Source organism: Notothenia rossii (genome assembly GCF_949606895.1).
Source record: "Notothenia rossii genome assembly, chromosome: 10".
NCBI lineage: Eukaryota > Metazoa > Chordata > Actinopteri > Perciformes > Nototheniidae > Notothenia > Notothenia rossii.
The window spans coordinates 2,454,067-2,471,936 of NC_136908.1; the positions used below are offsets into that span (position 1 = coordinate 2,454,067).

Sequence of the window (17,870 nt, forward strand, 5' to 3'; positions counted from 1 at the left end):
TTTTTATTTCTGGGCTGCATCGAATGCCAGGTATTTGCATTTTCAAATCCATTAAAAGATCATAGAGTTCATATTTAGCATGTCAACCTGTATAAATGTCTGATCTAATCAAAGTATATGTGACCGTTTTCAAGAAAGTTCAATATTTTTGTTTCTGCGAATCTAATCATTTCTTTTTTGTTTTAAAGATATTTCGCTCTAAATGTTAACACGTTTTTTTTCAACTAAGTATCTGATATCACATATTTACATTTATGAATAACTTAAAAGATCATTCTATATTAAAGTAAACAGAAACATATATAAGGTGTCACTGTCTTTATTGGGCCATATGAAGTCATTTTGGGTTGCTTGGCTGACTGCAGTTTGTTGAGGAGGTGTGTCCACATACATCCAGTCTAATAGAAATACTTCGTTACTGTAATTAAGTAGATTTTTTTCCAGGTATCTTACTTATTTTTCTGACGACGTTTTACTTTTACTCCCTATATTTTAACACAAATACCTGTACTAAAAACTAAAAACTAACAAATCCATAATATTTCAAATGTTTAGATATGCTTGTGTTTGTTTATTTAGCATTTTAAGAGATGATATGGTTATAGGGCTATAAAAAAACACAATACAAATATTTAAAAATACATAAAAATTATATAAAAATACCCAGAAAAATCCACAATAATAATGTGTTAATTATTAGAATATTTTTAATGTATAATTTCTATTTTAATCTCAGTGTAATGTCTGCTGTGGGGTGAATTATCAATTATTTTTATTTTTGCATCATTGCGGGCCTTCCCCGACATCAAGACTGATTTAAAACTAAATGGATGTGACAATACACTTAGACAAGACGAGCCATGGTGTGCAGATCTATGGTGCAGATCTATGGCGCAGATCATGCCAACAGACGAAAACAACGTAAACAACGTAAGTCTTTTACGTTGTTTACGTTACGTTACGCTGCAGAGACGTTAAGGGAGAAAGGTCTAACGGCATAATGCCCATGAAACGCTTACAGTCAGCGACAGGACTGAACATGAAGATAACATCGACGATTCATCAGACAACCAGCAAGACATCCCGCATCCATGGCCTTACTTGAGGGAGAGGTTTGAAGTTGTGGGCACAACAAATGATTCGTGGTGAATGCACTATAATCATTTTAGTTTGATTTGTTTTGGCCTATATATATTAAGGCAAAGTAACGCATCTACACTGTTGGTGACAGCAAATACAGGTAGGCCTACTTTGTTTTTGTTGTTATCGCTGAATACATTCAGAATGGCAGTAATACAAGTTTAAATGAAGCTCGTTTTCACATTAATATTATATTAATATGATGTAAGGTTCAGTTAGCTTTGCACAAAAACAGCCAGTTTAAAAGCTACTTTTGACTTTTTACTACATTTCAGAGACTGTACTTTTGTACTTTTACTTAAGTAAACAGTTGAATCAGTACTTCTAATTTTTACACAAGTATCTGTACTTCTACTCAAGTAAAGAGAGTGTATACTTTTGCCACCTCTGCTTGTAAGACAAATAAACGTAGGCCTAGAAGCCAATCCTGTCAAATGTAACTGTACCGGTGTCTTTTGCTGAAGGGGGAAGTGGATGCCTAACAGAGTGGTTCTGGTTCAACTCCCAGCATGGCAGATGAAGTGTGTGCGTGTGTGTGTGTGTGTGTGTGTGTGTGTGTGTGTGTGTGTGTGTGTGTGTGTGTGTGTGTGTGTGTGTGTGTGTGTGTGTGTGTGTGTGTGTGTGAAATGGTGAAGATCGCGTGAGTTGGAAGGGTGTTCAAGGGAAGTTTGGGATCAATGGCATGAATTATCCAGTAGTGGGCGCTACTGCAACGCCCGGATGCCACACACGGAGAAGAAGAGTTATGAGATTTTTTTTTTAAAAATCAGAATTTTGTAATCTGAGAAAAAAATACAAAATTATGAGATTTCGAGAAACATGAGAATTGTAAGATTTTTTTTTGAAAGAGTCAGAATAAAAAATAAAGAAAAATCTGAATTATGAGATTTGAGGGAAAAAAACAGGATTGAGATTAATTTTTAAAATCCGAATTTTTACATTTTTAGAAAAGTCCACATTTTGTAATTTTAAGGAAAACAGCTATGACTGATGTGCCAAATAATTAGTCTGATTTAATTCACTTCTCATATAATACCAAGCAATAATACAAAGCAACATAAGCTTTAGATAAGGAGTTTTAGACACAGGCTTATTCTTTTGTTTCATCGGATAATGTAAAAAAGCATTGAAAAAGGGCTCTTCTCTAATAGGAGGCAAAAGGGCAGGTGCTCGACCCCTTTGAGGTCCCTCTGATGCCTGATGAGTGATGTTGAGTTTTATCTGTCTTCTCTCGCTGTGGAGCTGCTGGATATTTCCAGAAGATATCATTTATATCTGTCATTAGACAGTATCTGAATCCACTCTCTGCACAGCTATACTTCATTTGAGAGATATCACATCTTAAAGGTCATATCTGATTACACTTCATACAGACTACATGCACATCAACCACCACCATTTCAACGGCACCAGGCAGAGCTCCTTTTAGAAATCAATGGAAACATTTGAGTCCTTACCCCAAGTGAAGGAGTTCAAGTATCTCGAGTGAGGGAACAATGGAGCGTGAGATGGGTCGGAGAATCGGAGCAGCGGGAGCGGTACTGCAGTCGCTTTACCGCACCGTTGTGACGAAAAGGGAGCTGAGCCAGAAGGCAAAGCTCTCTGTCTACCGCGCCATTTTCGTTCCTACCCTCACCTATGGTCATGAAGGATGGGTCATGACCGAAAGAACGAGATCGCGGGTACAAGCGGCCAAGATGGGTTTTCTCCGCAGGGTGGCTGGTGTCTCCATTAGGGATAAGGTGAGAAGTTCGGTCATCCGGGAGGATTGGGACCCCCCAGTCAGAGCTGGTTGATGTGGCCAGGGAAAATAAAGTTTGGGGCTCTCTGCTGGAACTGATACCTCCGCGACCCGACCACGGATAAGCGGGAGAAGATGGGTGGATGGATGGATGGATGGAAACATTTGATTGGACATTAATTATCCCGGGGTGGTAAACACAAAGAAGTCCAAGAGATTCAAAATATAACGGAGAGAAGCTATAAAAGAGCCTTACTAATTCAAACAAACGTCCTTTTGTTACATGGCAACAATTTGGCCCTAATGATCTCATGCCATTATAGTTATTATTCGTTGCCCTTTATGGTTCACTTGGGTCTCATATTTGATCTCACAGCCTGTTTTCAATCAGATTCCTCTGATCTCTGAAATGAAAGTATTCATCTGGTTGCATCTTTAGAAGAAATTATAGTTAAAGTCATTTGTGTTTCACTGTAAAATTAATTTTCTGTTTCTTTCACCTGCACTATTTTATTCAAATGTGTCGTACTATTTTTATTTTTGTATTATTATTGTTATTTTGTTATCTTATGTCAGGGGGGGTCAAACTCAATTTCATCTCGGGCCACATCAGCATTACGGTTGCACTCAAAGGGCCGGTTGTAACTTCACGACTTTATAAATATATAATATATATATAAAATAATGTATTACATAATTGCCAATCATTGCAAGTCTCTTCAGTGCGCATGTCACAAAATGAGATGCATTGTGGGACATGTAGTTTATGACAACGAGCTTCTGTAAACCGTGCAATACATTGTTATTATATTCTTTGCAAGCTCTTGCGGGGCCACATAAAATGAAGTCATGGGCCTTGAGTTTGACACCCCTGTCTTATGATCTTTATATAATTTGCATCTTGAATTGAATTTAATCTCCATCCTTCCTCCACATGAGGGAGCCAAAGTCTTTGGTTAGAGTTAGAGCTACATGAGTACAGGATCCAACCACATAAAGGTCCGTCCTGCCATGCAATTCACTCCCTTTTTCTAATCGCAGTTACACATAAGGAGTCAATCAATCAATCAATCAATCAATCAATCAATCAATCAATCAATCAATCAATCAATCTTTATTTACATAGCCCAATATCACAAATGTTACATTTGTTTCAGTGGTCTTCACAGTTTCTACAGAATGACACCCTCTGTCCTTAGACCCTCTGACCTTTGACCCTCTGTCCTTAGACCCTCTGTCCTTAGACCCTCTGACCTTTGACCCTCTGTCCTTAGACCCTCTATCCTTAGACCCTCTGTCCTTAGACCCTCTGACCTTTGACCCTCTGTCCTTAGACCCTCTGACCTTTGACCCTCTGTCCTTAGATCCTCTATCCTTAGACCCTCTGTCCTTAGACCCTCTGACCTTAGACCCTCTGTCCTTAGACCCTCTATCCTTAGACCCTCTGTCCTTAGACCCTCTGACCTTTGACCCTCTGTCCTTAGATCCTCTATCCTTAGACCCTCTGTCCTTAGACCCTCTGACCTTAGACCCTCTGTCCTTAGCCTCTTTATCCTTAGACCCTCTGTCCTTAGACCCTCTGTCCTTAGACCCTCTGTCCTTAGAACTTCACATTGTACAAGGAAACACTTCCAGAGAAACCCCACAGTTTAAAGGGGAACATGGGAGAAACCTCAGGGAGAGCAACAGAGGAGGGATCCCTCTCCCAGGACGGACAGACGTGCAATAGATGCCGTGTGTAAATCGAAAAGATAATACATTTTACAGCGTAGGTAGACCAAATGTTTGGAAATGCATGTGTCTGTAATAAGAAGATGAATCCACGAGGATGTCAGCAATCCTGTGGGAGCCATCAGGGAAGTAGTATGATGAGAGTCAGGCAGGACCACAGAGACAGGTTCAGCCACGACTCCGGATCCCGGCGTAGATAGACAGACACCAAAAAGAAATGTGGGGAAGCTGGGTTATTGGGAACATGAGAGTACACAGGTGCAGACAGGCAGAAGGAAGAAGTAAGGTGAACCACTCTATGGTTCTTTATGGTCTTTGCCCATATCTTTGTAATATTGTGTCAGTATCTTCTGTCAGAAATGTCTGTTATCAGATTTACAAAATAAATTGTTACTCCAAAAATGAGTAGCCTACTTTCCTATCATTGCATTAATACTGAGGAACAAGAGGAATCACAATGCACTCAAAGGTACTGAAAGGCTGTAACGCTCAAACTACAGGCGTTTAATTAAATCTGACAGGGTCGAAAGGTGTTTGACAACAAACACTAGGCGTCGACTGAGGGTCAGTGACACCTCGGTTTTATGTGTCTTCAACAGAGGTGTTCAAAGGAAAGGCAAGTTTATTAATACATCACCTTACAACATAAGTTTGCTATTCAAAGTGCCGTACAAAGAAATTAGGAGCATTAAGAAATAGTGCAGCAGAAACTATTTATTTTGGAAAAAGTGATTCCCACAACCAATCAAAGGGTGGCTCAACACGCCGTGAAGTGGGAAATAATGAGCTCTAACGAAGAGAGGGATTAAAGGAACAATACATATTTTTCTGTTTTAGTTTTTTAGTTGTTGTCTGAGATGGGCATGTCATCTCCTATGTTATTGTTATGTCCATGTTTGTGTCTTTAGCCTCTACAAAATAAAATAAATAAATAAATCTACTAGGTGTCGACTGTATGGCAAGCTGATTTAGCTTTTATTCATTTCTGGAGGATATCAAAAAAATCTATTCTTACTAGTAAGAAAGTTTATTTCTGATATCAGAAATACAATTGTAACTAGTCGAAATGCTAATTGTTGATATCAGAAATACAATTGTAACTAGATATAAATAAAAATGGAATTATAACTAGTAACAATTTAATTCCTGATATCAAAAAAGGATTTTGAACTACTGCCATTGAAATTAATGACAAAAACTCACTAGTTAAAATCGCATTTCTGATATCAAGACTTTGCATTATAACTAGTTAAAATTCTATTTTTGATATCAGAAATAAAAATGATTATCCTCCGAAATGAATAAAAGCTAAATCGGCTTGCTATACAACTGAGGGTCAGTGAACACCTCGTTTTCATTTAGCAGGTGTACAAAGGCAAGGCAAGTTTATTTATATAACACTTATTATTACTTGTCACTTGTTAGACGCTTTTATCCAAAGCGATTTACATACTCAATACTGTGGACAATCCCCACAGGAGCAATTTGGGGTGAAGTGTCTCAGGGACACAACGACAAGCTGACTGAAGTGGGGTTTGAACCTCTGTGACCCCCTGATCCGAACAAACACCAACGCACTAGTCCACTGCGCCACAGCCTCCGCCACTTTTCAGGTGTGCTATTCAAAGTGCTTTACAAAAATGAAATAAATTAAGAGCATTAAGAAGTAGTGCAGCAGAGACATATTATAAAATGTCATTCAAAAAAACTAATTTATTTGAAGTGACTCTTATTATTATTTTGTTCCAGCTCGAGTGCGCTAGAACTTGAAAGTACGCAGCCGAAACAAATCTGCCTCTTCCTTCAGACTTCCTTACAGAGCCCCCCCTCCAACACAAACGAACGCGCACATGACCAATGAGGGCACGAGATAAGTTTGTGCACAGATGATTGGTCGTACAGCGCCACGGCTTCCACAGATGACATGTTTTAATGTATTTATTGTCAAAGCATTTAATATATTCATTGCTATCGGGATGTTAAGAGCATTCCATGGAATATAACAACAAGTGTTTCTGAAGTGTATTACCTACCCCACCTTTAATATAAAGTGTTACCCATATGCATACTTGTCAATCCTCCCGATTTTAGCGGGAGACTCCCTGATTGCCCCTCTCCCGGTTTCCTCCCGGGGTCATATTTCTCCCGCATTTCTCCCGATTTCTGACAAAATCAGATTTACTCAGGACTGTTTCAACTCGGACTTTAATACAGCTACACCATTGTTTGGTTTCCATGGCAACACGTCTCTTTAGTAGCGCGCGCAACTCAAAATCTAAGAGGGTGAGGCAGATAGTCAAAGAAAACAGAACAAGAATCAACAACTACTCTATTCTCTGCTCACTCCTTTCCTGTAAAATACAGGTCCTGCCCAGACATATGCTCCATCAAGGATGGTGCTTCAGGCCGCAAGGCAGTGCACTTAGAACTACAATAAGCATGTTAATTGTTTTAACCTCCCATTTTGCATTTTGAAATGCTCCCGATTTCTGAGCTCTCAAGGTTGGCAAGTATGCCCATATGTGTGAGTTAACAGTGACCTGTCAGTCCATAACGTCTTAAACACTTATAGTTATATATGTTATGAGTTGAACATGTTAATTTCATCATACAGTTGTTTTGTTTTGGGCCCTTAATTGCATAAATGACACATGCATGTGCTTCGAGACTGTGCATGTGCCACCACACTTTCTTGCCTTCAAAATAAAGGCTCAAACAAACACGACCACTCGCAAATGCTTGAGAGTTGACCTATCAGCTTAATGCTTTGCCTATTTCAAAATAAAACACATTTTCCAAGTGATATAACCCATTTTAGAAATGAAGAAAATCAATCTGACATAATCTTCTTTTCGGCTAATGGTATTTTGAATTTTTTTTGTGGAAAATCTCAGAATTTTGTCAAAATAACATATTAGTTTGTATTCTCATATTGGCCTTAATCCGTTAAAATGTTACATATATGTCCACATTTTCTTATTGTAACATACAAAGATGTATTTATTTGGGTTAACTTAAAATGCCTTTCCCCGTAATTGGAGCTTTATTTTGAAAGAAAATCAATCTGATAAAAGATTTCCTGCAAAAAATATTTTTGATAATTTTCATTGAGATTATTATTAATTGTTTTTATCTCAGAATTCTGAATTTAATCTAAAAATGATATTTTTTTCCTCATGTAGCCCTAACCCTCCTCCATACACATGTTGCATGACCACATTTTGTAATAACATTTAAAAGAGCCTGAATGGTCCAATGTCCATGTGCAGTAACTATTCTGAACACATTTGAGTACGTATGCGGGTGTATGTTGTATGTATGTATGTATGTATGTATGTATGTATGTATGTATGTATGTATGTATGTATGTATGTATTTATGTATTTATGTATGTATGTATGTATGTATGTATGTATGTATGTATGTATGTATGTATGTATGTATGTATGTATGTTGTGTCTGAATGTTTACAAAAATGACAATAAAAAGAGTATTACAAAAATAAAAACAATTTCAACACAATTTGAGCTTCATTTTGAAATCTCCAACCGGAAGTCACGTTTCCTCCTCTCTCTCTTTCTCTCTCTCGCTCTCTCTCTCTCTCTCTCTCTCTCTCTCTGGTGTCGTCCCCGCCCGGCCTCATCAGTCTCTCTGAGCAGAGAGAGGGGAGTTAACCGAGGAGGAGAAACGTGCTTTCTGCAAAAAAGAACTACAAGCCCTATTTTCAACGTTACGGGACATTTTGGACTTTTATTTCTTATTCTTTTTAAGGTTTAACTTCCGCTCGTCTGAAATGAAGGCAGTAAACAGTCGCACCTCCACAGTGGGCAGAAACCCCTTCATTCACGAGCTGAAATTCACCATGACAGAAAAGATAAAGGTAAGAAAATAAAGGTGAATAATGATAAAGTAATTATCTGTAATGCTAGGTAAAATGCATGCTTAGAAGATACTGCAAAGTGCATTGTTTGTGTCATGTGTTTGAGTCAACTCGTGAGTTCTGACTGACACTTGTTTGGTATTTACACTCTGATGGTAACTTCTTGTGCACTTAATATATATAATAAGTGTCCTTTAACATGCTCCCGTTGATCAGTTTATGACCACAGACAGAGTTGCAGTCTTTTGTCTGTCTAGGAAATGTAGTTCAACCAGTTTTTCTTGTAGTCAGTGATAGGCTGATAGTTAGCTGCTGCTAGTTTAAACTTTAGAGGATGTCAACAAACTGTTTAAAGTGAAACTAAATGTGTTTCAGAAGAGCTTTTATAAATGCACCTTTTAAAAAAATCATTGCACATATCTTACAATAGCTCATTATATTCCATGCGTTGAGTTTACTTCATCAGAGTTAACCTAGTATGTGTGGCTAAGTATGGTTTTACAAGTCCTAAGAACACCTAATAGATTCATGAATGTTAGACTAACTTCAGATCTGATTTTATTGTTCATTTTTTAGAAAGTTAACTTAGTATTTGTGGTGTTATAAGTGCTAAAAACAAACACACACACCCCCAAGCACACGCCCATTTAGATTCATGAATGTTAGACTTACTACAGATCTTATTTATTTTTCGTTTTTTCGAAAGAGTTAACTTAGTCTTTGTTGGGAGGGGGGGGGGGGGGGGGGAGAGAGAAATGTTTGGCTAAGTATTGCTTTATAGTACCTAAAAACAACTTTATAGATTCATGAATGTTAGATTAACTACAGATCTTATTTTTCATTTTTTCCGAAGAGTTAACTTAGTCTTTGTGGCTTCTAAATCCTAAACACAACCATTTACATTAGATGTATTAACTGCTAGCCCCTGAGAACAGTTGTTAGTGTCAGAGATAACATCAACACCTGTGCATGTATCTCAGATAGAGGAGAGAAACCATCAGTTTTCCCTCTCCCATCACATGATGCCATTCTGCCCTACATACAGCAGCAGATAGGAATATGATATAAATACGCTCCATTATATCTGAGTGTCGTTATTAGGCCAGCCACTACCCCACATTCTTTTGATTGTATCTGCCAAGATTTACTGGAGTCTTGATTTGACCACATTTGATGTTTATATCCGCCCACATTTCCACAATTGGATGAAAGAATAAGCACTCAGATTTGTGTGTTTCCCCCATCCATTACACTGACCATTATAACATGCACTTGACTCTCTCTCTCTCTACTTCACTGTGTCGGCACACTCACTGTTTACACTGGGGTGTTAGCTCAGGGCTAAACAAGCTAACAACGTTTCATGTGTGTTCAGAAAGTAGTTTCCTGGATAGCACAGCAGCAGTGAGTGAGTTAAAGTCTACGTTAAAGGTCCCCTATTAGACTGTTGGTCATCAATATATCACAGGTCTCAGATATATACAGAGCCTGTCTCTGATTGGCTGAAACACCAAACAGATCATTGCAGCATTACCCATAATCCCCTCTGTTTCAGCCCTGTTTCAAAAGTGCAGATTCTCTGTCTGTTACTTTAGATGAAAATAAGGAGCCCCTCCCCACGCCACTCTGAGAGGCATTTGGTTACAAAGAACTCAATTAGCCGCTTTCACACCAAGCACTTTGCCGTACTTAGTGCCCCGGCACTTAGTACCCCCAGGGCACTAAGTACCAATCACATAATGCCACAAATACAATGGCGGCTTCACAAAACTTTCAGAGCTTTACGGGGCGTGGTTTGCAGTTCGCCCAGCCAATAGAAATTGGTACTTTTTTGGTACCACCTCTCGAGCAGGCACTAAAAATGGGGATAAAAGTTCCCGGCACTAAGTTCTCTTTTTGGTGTGAACGCGACATAAGGGGTACTAACGGAACTAAACGGGAAAAGTACTCCGGTGTGAACGCGCGTATTGGTGCTCTAGGAGGAGATTCAGGTGATAAGGGGGGGGGGGGTTACCCTGGTTGCTGATTGGCTAATGGTTACACAAGCCAAAACATCGTTATGACATCATCAAGTGGCCAAAATCTAATCAGCTCATTTTCAGACAGGTTTTTATAGAAATGGATCAAAAAGAGAGAGAATCTTTGTTCCTGAAACTTTCAGAGTCTCTTTCCACAGAGGGGACACATGTTGATGTAGAAGAGACATGGAGAAGAGGGGACACATGTTGATGTAGAAGAGACATGAAGAAGAGGGGACACATGTTGATGTAGAAGAGACATGAAGAAGAGGGGACACATGTTGATGTAGGAGAGACATGAAGAAGAGGGGACACATGTTGATGTAGAAGAGACATGAAGAAGAGGGGACACATGTTGATGTAGAAGAGACATGGAGAAGAGGGGACACATGTTGATGTAGAAGAGACATGAAGAAGAGGGGACACATGTTGATGTAGAAGAGACATGAAGAAGAGGGGACACATGTTGATGTAGAAGAGACATGGAGAAGAGGGGACACATGTTGATGTAGAAGAGACATGAAGAAGAGGGGACACATGTTGATGTAGAAGAGACATGAAGAAGAGGGGACACATGTTGATGTAGAAGAGACATGAAGAAGAGGGGACACATGTTGATGTAGAAGAGACATGGAGAAGAGGGGACACATGTTGATGTAGAAGAGACATGAAGAAGAGGGGACACATGTTGATGTAGAAGAGACATGAAGAAGAGGGGACACATGTAGATGTAGAAGAGACATGAAGAAGAGGGGACACATGTTGATGTAGAAGAGACATGAAGAAGAGGGGACACATGTTGATGTAGAAGAGACATGAAGAAGAGGGGACACATGTTGATGTAGAAGAGACATGGAGAAGAGGGGACACATGTTGATGTAGAAGAGACATGAAGAAGAGGGGACACATGTTGATGTAGAAGAGACATGAAGAAGAGGGGACACATGTTGATGTAGAAGAGACATGGAGAAGAGGGGACACATGTTGATGTAGAAGAGACATGGAGAAGAGGGGACACATGTTGATGTAGAAGAGACATGAAGAAGAGGGGACACATGTTGATGTAGAAGAGACATGAAGAAGAGGGGACACATGTTGATGTAGAAGAGACATGGAGAAGAGGGGACACATGTTGATGTAGAAGAGACATGAAGAAGAGCACATTGCACCTTTAAATACAGTTGTTACATTTGCTTGAGGCCAAACATTACGGTGAAAGTGCGACACTGTGCTGGCTTGAAGACGGACAGCTGTGGCTTCGTACTCAATCAAACTCTGAAATCGATGGTTTCTCACGGCTGGCTTCTCACATCCATCAAGCAATGGATCAATATGTTCACATGCTTAGTGATTGGTGAGGTCTGCTGACATGATGGAGTCCAACGGACCGAGTGAATGTGATATTTCATCTGTTTCATGGTAAGATGAAGGTGGAGTTAGCTAACACATGGATCCAGAGCAATAACTAAAGACAGTTTTGAACTAGGGCTGCACGATTTGGGGAAATAATCTAATTGCGATTTTTCTGACAGATATCGCGATTCGATTTGCGATTTTGTTTTTAAGCGACCCAACGGAAGTTTATTGTAAAATGCGGCCATATCTCCAGCTAGGAAGGTCTCATCAACGTGCTCCCGCCTCTAGCAACCCCGCAGCCCGAGCTACGAGTGAAAGAACTAAACGTACATGAAACTTCCGTTGGGATGCTTTAAAGTCAAGCTTCAGTTTAAGATTCACCCTGTGATAGAAACATGTGATGGAGCATTACTAACCTGACTCAGGTGGGTCACCAAACCATCTAGGAGAGCTCCATTGGAAGCCATTTGGAAAGGGCAGGCACTTTCAAAAACACTTGGCAGGTGATTGGATCAATCTGTCTATCACCTTCTATCATGGGCCACTTCTGATTGGTTAACAATGGCTGGTACATGTGGAGAAGAGCACTTCTGATTGGTTAACAATGTCTGGTACATGTGGAGCACAGCACATCTGATTGGTGTGGATGACTGACACACAAGAAGAAGAAAAAAAAATGGCAGGCTTTGCGATTCGATAATTGCATCATTTCAAATTTCGATTTAAAATGGATTAATCGTTCAGCCCTATTTTGAAGTAGCATGTGATCATAGAGTTGTTGTTCCCCTCATCGTTGCCGTCGTCACAGTCAACTGTTACAATTTCTTGATTGTTCATCAGTTTCTTTTACTGGAAGCCTCAGAGGTCTCCTCTCCAAAAGCTGGAGATTAAAACCAGCGAAACAATAAAGAAGTCTCAAAGATAGTGTTTCTCAGAAAGGTGATATGCCTCCATTACAGGCGGCAAAATAAAATAGACCGTAACCTCTTGTTAAATTACAGATTTGCCCAATTTGTTTTCTACACAACTGAACAAAATAGTATTGGTTTTGTTGTTTTTAGACATCTTAAATCAGGAATTTCGCATATCATACTTTCAAACTCACAAGCATTTTCAATTGACCGCTTGTCATTCTTCCAAAAGAAAGAGATTGAACCTTGATGTTGCCCCGACAACCCTTATCACATGAGTCCATAACCTTTCTTTGATTTCTCGCTACGAAACTGAACCAAACGTATAACACATGTCTTTTTGTTTTGAGATATTTCAATCAGGAATTATGCATATACACCTTTACGGTACGTCCACACAGCAGCTTTAAAAAAAGCTTCCAACGCTTCCAACGCTTCTCTGCCCATTGACTTTGAATGGGGTGACGTCACTTTGCCTCGCTTTTCACCGAACTGCATTGTGGGAAAGCAAAGTGAAGATTTCCAGGATTTTCAGGATTTTCAGGATTCAAAAGTTGAGCAATGTTCAACTTTTGAAGCTGAGCTGGAAGCGTCAGCCAATCAAATCCCATTTATGCAAATCTGACAGTTCAAGCGCTAGCCAATCAAACCGCGTGCAAGCTGGGAGAGCCAGACCGCAGTTCATTTCCTCATATTCCAAACGAGATATTACGGTAGCAAATCACCCGGTTCTTTACGACCAGAACTATTTACCGGGATACAAACCGGAGGAACCAGGCATGGAGTGAGGTGGCAGAGACAGTGGGTGAAACTGGTAGGTTTTCTCCTGTTTGGAGAGTTTATATCCAGTTTACTTCGTTTTAACTTTGCTATTGCTTTGTATGTCGGGGGCGGGAGATTCATGTGATTGGTTGTTGGTCGCGTTGCTCGCAAAAAAATCCCCAAGCTCTCAGACACGCCCACCTCCAAGATTTTCAAGATTTTTTCAAAGCTGCTGTGTGGACGTACCGTAAACACTAGGGGTGCACCGAATGGGAAATTCTTGGCCGAAACCGATACCGAAAATAGGAAACAGTTGGCCGAAAACCGAATGCCGAAAGGCCGAAAATGATTAATAGAAATATATATATATATATAATGTATACATTTTTTACCAATGTTGTTCAGCTACCTGATTATGGAAAAAGACATGATTATGGCAAAACTTAACTTAAATAATAATCACTATTACGGGTCCATAAAACATTTATTCAGCACTTTTGAATGCATACAGTACATTAATTCCAAGTCAAGTACATTTTCTTTTCTCTGTAGGATAACTAGAACAAAGTGCATTCAGAACAAAGCCAAGGTGCTTTAAAATAAACATCTAGGCCAGTAGGCCTACAACTAAATAGTGTAAATAAAGACTGTAACAGCCAGGCCTTCAACAACAACAAATGCACCTATAAGTGCATGCATACAAATGTGCAAACTGGATAAATCCACATGAATGTAACTTTTTACAAATGAAATTACAATTCAATTTCAAGAATCTGTAAATAAGGCTGTCTGTCCTCATAAGCAAAGTAGTAAACATTGTATAAAGATACATAAAGTGAAAACTGGATACAAAATCCACAATCAATTACAAATTAAATTACAATTTCAAGAATCTGCAAATAAGGTGGTCTGTCCTCATGAGCAATGTAAACAACATTGTATCATTTAGATACCGAAAGTACAATATATTGAACACTGTGCTGCTGTCATTTCCCCCTAATGATAACCTGAGATGGTGAATTATAACTCACAATGAAAATGGTTCAGGAAAGTGGGTATAGAGTAGACATGTAGAACTAGATAAGCTTATGATAAGCCAGCCTTGTCTACTTATTAAGGGAAAGTGGGAGGTTCTTTTTAATGAACAGTAGCTTCTCTGCTTTATCAGCCATAAGTCTGTTCCTCTTCTCATCAAGCACATGAGAGGCAGCGCTGAACAGTCTCTCGCTGTCAGTGCTTGTGATTTGATCTTGCCCCGCATATTTGTCCGGCCTCTTTCTCTGATATTTTTAAATATCTCCAAGCGGCAGACATGTTGGCTGTGAGCCAGCCGCGAGCATGGTTGCGCGCCGTGCTTGTCGCCGCGTTTTTATTACGTCACCACAACAACACGTTAGCTTGCCAACGTAACCCTGTTCTCTGACATTCGGTGATATTTTTCGGTGCTAGAACGGAAAAAAACACGAAAAAGCCAAAAGCCGAAAGGGCCTTTTTAACCATTTTCGGCCGATAATTTTCGGCGGCCGAATATTCGGTGCATCCCTAGTAAACACACAGTTGAAATTGCCACCTTGCCATTCTTACAAAACCAATTCCCTCAAACAGGCCGCACTGAAAACCAGTATCACATATGGAGATTTTCTGTATGTTGCAGGAGGAGGAAGTGCTCTCCTTGCCCATCAGGTTGATCTGTTTCTCTGTAGCCTCAGGGCCTAAAGGTGCCTGATTTCATTCAGAACAAAACACACAAAGCTCAGCGCTCAGGAAATGGTCTCTTATGTGGGCAACACAGAGACAAGTGGTAAAACCCATTCTGCCTTGTTGTCTTTTGCTCTCCCCACAGTCAACCATGCTTTTTACTCTTGGCTTTGTAAAGACTTAACCACTAGACTTTCGCTCGCTGAATGCTGTCAAAAGTCTTCATTAGTCTGTGTTTTTTTAATGGATTTTACAGTAGATTGTAAATAGTTGTGTGTCTCGGCCAGATGACCGTCCAGTGAAGGACACGTGTGTGTCTCCAAATGCCTTTAATGTGGCAGGGAGGTGTGTTTTTCCACCTCACACATGTGTGAACCGTCGGACTGTACACACACACACACACACACACACACACACACACACACACACACACACACACACACACACACACACACACACACACACACACACACACACACACACACACACACACACACTTTTCTGACGACTTTGACTCCTTACATGTTGAACTCAAACACCTGTACTTTCTACTTCTTACATGTTGAACTCAAATACCTGTACTTTCTACTTCTTACATGTTGAACACAAATACCTGTACTTTCTACTTCTCACATGTTGAACTCAAATACCTGTACTTTCTACTTCTCACATGTTGAACACAAATACCTGTACTTTCTACTTCTTACATGTTGAACTCAAATACCTGTACTTTCTACTTCTTACATGTTGAACCCAAATACCTGTACTTTCTACTTCTTACATGTTGAACTCAAATACCTGTACTTTCTACTTCTTACATGTTGAACTCAAATACCTGTACTTTCTACTTCTCACATGTTGAACTCAAATACCTGTACTTTCTACTTCTTACATGTTGAACTCAAATACCTGTACTTTCTACTTCTTACATGTTGAACACAAATACCTGTACTTTCTACTTCTTACATGTTGAACCCAAATACCTGTACTTTCTACTTCTTACATGTTGAACTCAAATACCTGTACTTTCTACTTCTTACATGTTGAACTCAAATACCTGTACTTTCTACTTCTTACATGTTGAACTCAAATACCTGTACTTTCTACTTCTTACATGTTGAACTCAAATACCTGTACTTTCTACTTCTCACATGTTGAACTCAAATACCTGTACTTTCTACTTCTCACATGTTGAACACAAATACCTGTACTTTCTACTTCTCACATGTTGAACTCAAATACCTGTACTTTCTACTTCTTACATGTTGAACTCAAATACCTGTACTTTCTACTTCTTACATGTTGAACACAAATACCTGTACTTTCTACTTCTTACATGTTGAACTCAAATACCTGTACTTTCTACTTCTTACATGTTGAACCCAAATACCTGTACTTTCTACTTCTTACATGTTGAACTCAAATACCTGTACTTTCTACTTCTCACATGTTGAACTCAAATACCTGTACTTTCTACTTCTCACATGTTGAACTCAAATACCTGTACTTTCTACTTCTCTCATTTTCCAAACAGGCTGGTTCCTTTAGTCTGAATGTGTGTTTGGTGGCGTGATCATTATTATTTAGAGTCATTGCGTGCCTATTGATTTGAACACGATCCGTGTATCCATCATTTCCTGGTCTTCTCTAAAGAAGAGGGACCAATGGAAACGTTGTCATGTTGCCGTTGGTCACCATGGAAACATTCATTAGCTAACAATGACATTATTGTTCTATTAATATAAAGGGAGGTCAGGTACTCTTTCAAACAGCATGTAAACAATGCCTGAACAAAGTTGAATAGACCCCCATACACACCCCATGCAGTCATATATAAGCCTCTGTGGGGTGTGTGTTTTTCTAGCTGCTTATAGCCTGTGTCATATTGAAACAACTCTTGCTGATTGATGCGTAAAAACATCCTTCCTGCCGGCTCTCGGTCTTCCTGGAGATTAGTTTTTCTAACTTCTAGCAAACACACACACACACACACACACACACACACACACACACACACACACACACACACACACACACACACATGGCTGACAACTCTTTAGCATGCAGACAAAAATACCTGCAAAGACATTTGATTGGGACACTTTGGAAATCTCAATAAATATATAAAGGTCAGATATTTTGGGCTATTTCTGCCTTAAAGCCTCTCCTACTGGAACTGGAACACCTATTGGTTGTTCTAGATACAAGTGTCAGCTATATCCCTTTACGTGATTAATTATATATAGTTCAGAGTATATTGTACATTTCTTCCTGGCAAAAACACATATCTTTTTTCTTTGTTTCTTTGTAATTAATTTCTATACGTTTTTGATGAAATAAATGCCATTATTATTATATTGAAGCTAATGATGATGCACGGGAGGGCTACTCCCATAAGCTATGCTTCAGCACTCCCACTTTTATTAATTTTGTTCATTTGTTTGTATGAATTATACGTTTTTGTATGATTTTAGTAGAATAAATAAAAAAATAAATATATGTCTAATACCAGGTTTTAGTTGAAAGGTGTTCATGGCTCAAAACTGTCTTTTAGGATTCAGCTTTGTGTTGCAGGGATGGAAAGTGTAGTGTCTGTTTTCTTATATGTTGTGTATTTAAGATACTATGCAGTT

At 39.2% G+C, this 17,870-nt stretch overlaps 1 protein-coding gene across 1 annotated transcript in view; it reads left to right on the forward strand.

Moving 5' to 3' along the window:
- Positions 1 to 8,242: 8,242 nt before the first annotated feature.
- Positions 8,243 to 17,870, forward strand: part of LOC307022057 (lysophosphatidylcholine acyltransferase 1-like) — a gene marked incomplete at its 3' end in the record, with an annotated part of 42,608 nt that continues 32,980 nt past the window's right edge. Inside the window, exon 1 of the mRNA XM_079654631.1 lies at positions 8,243 to 8,492. Within this exon, the coding sequence (XP_079510757.1) occupies positions 8,406 to 8,492 (87 nt within the window). The 5' untranslated portion in view covers positions 8,243 to 8,405. The remainder of the gene's footprint in view (positions 8,493 to 17,870) is intronic.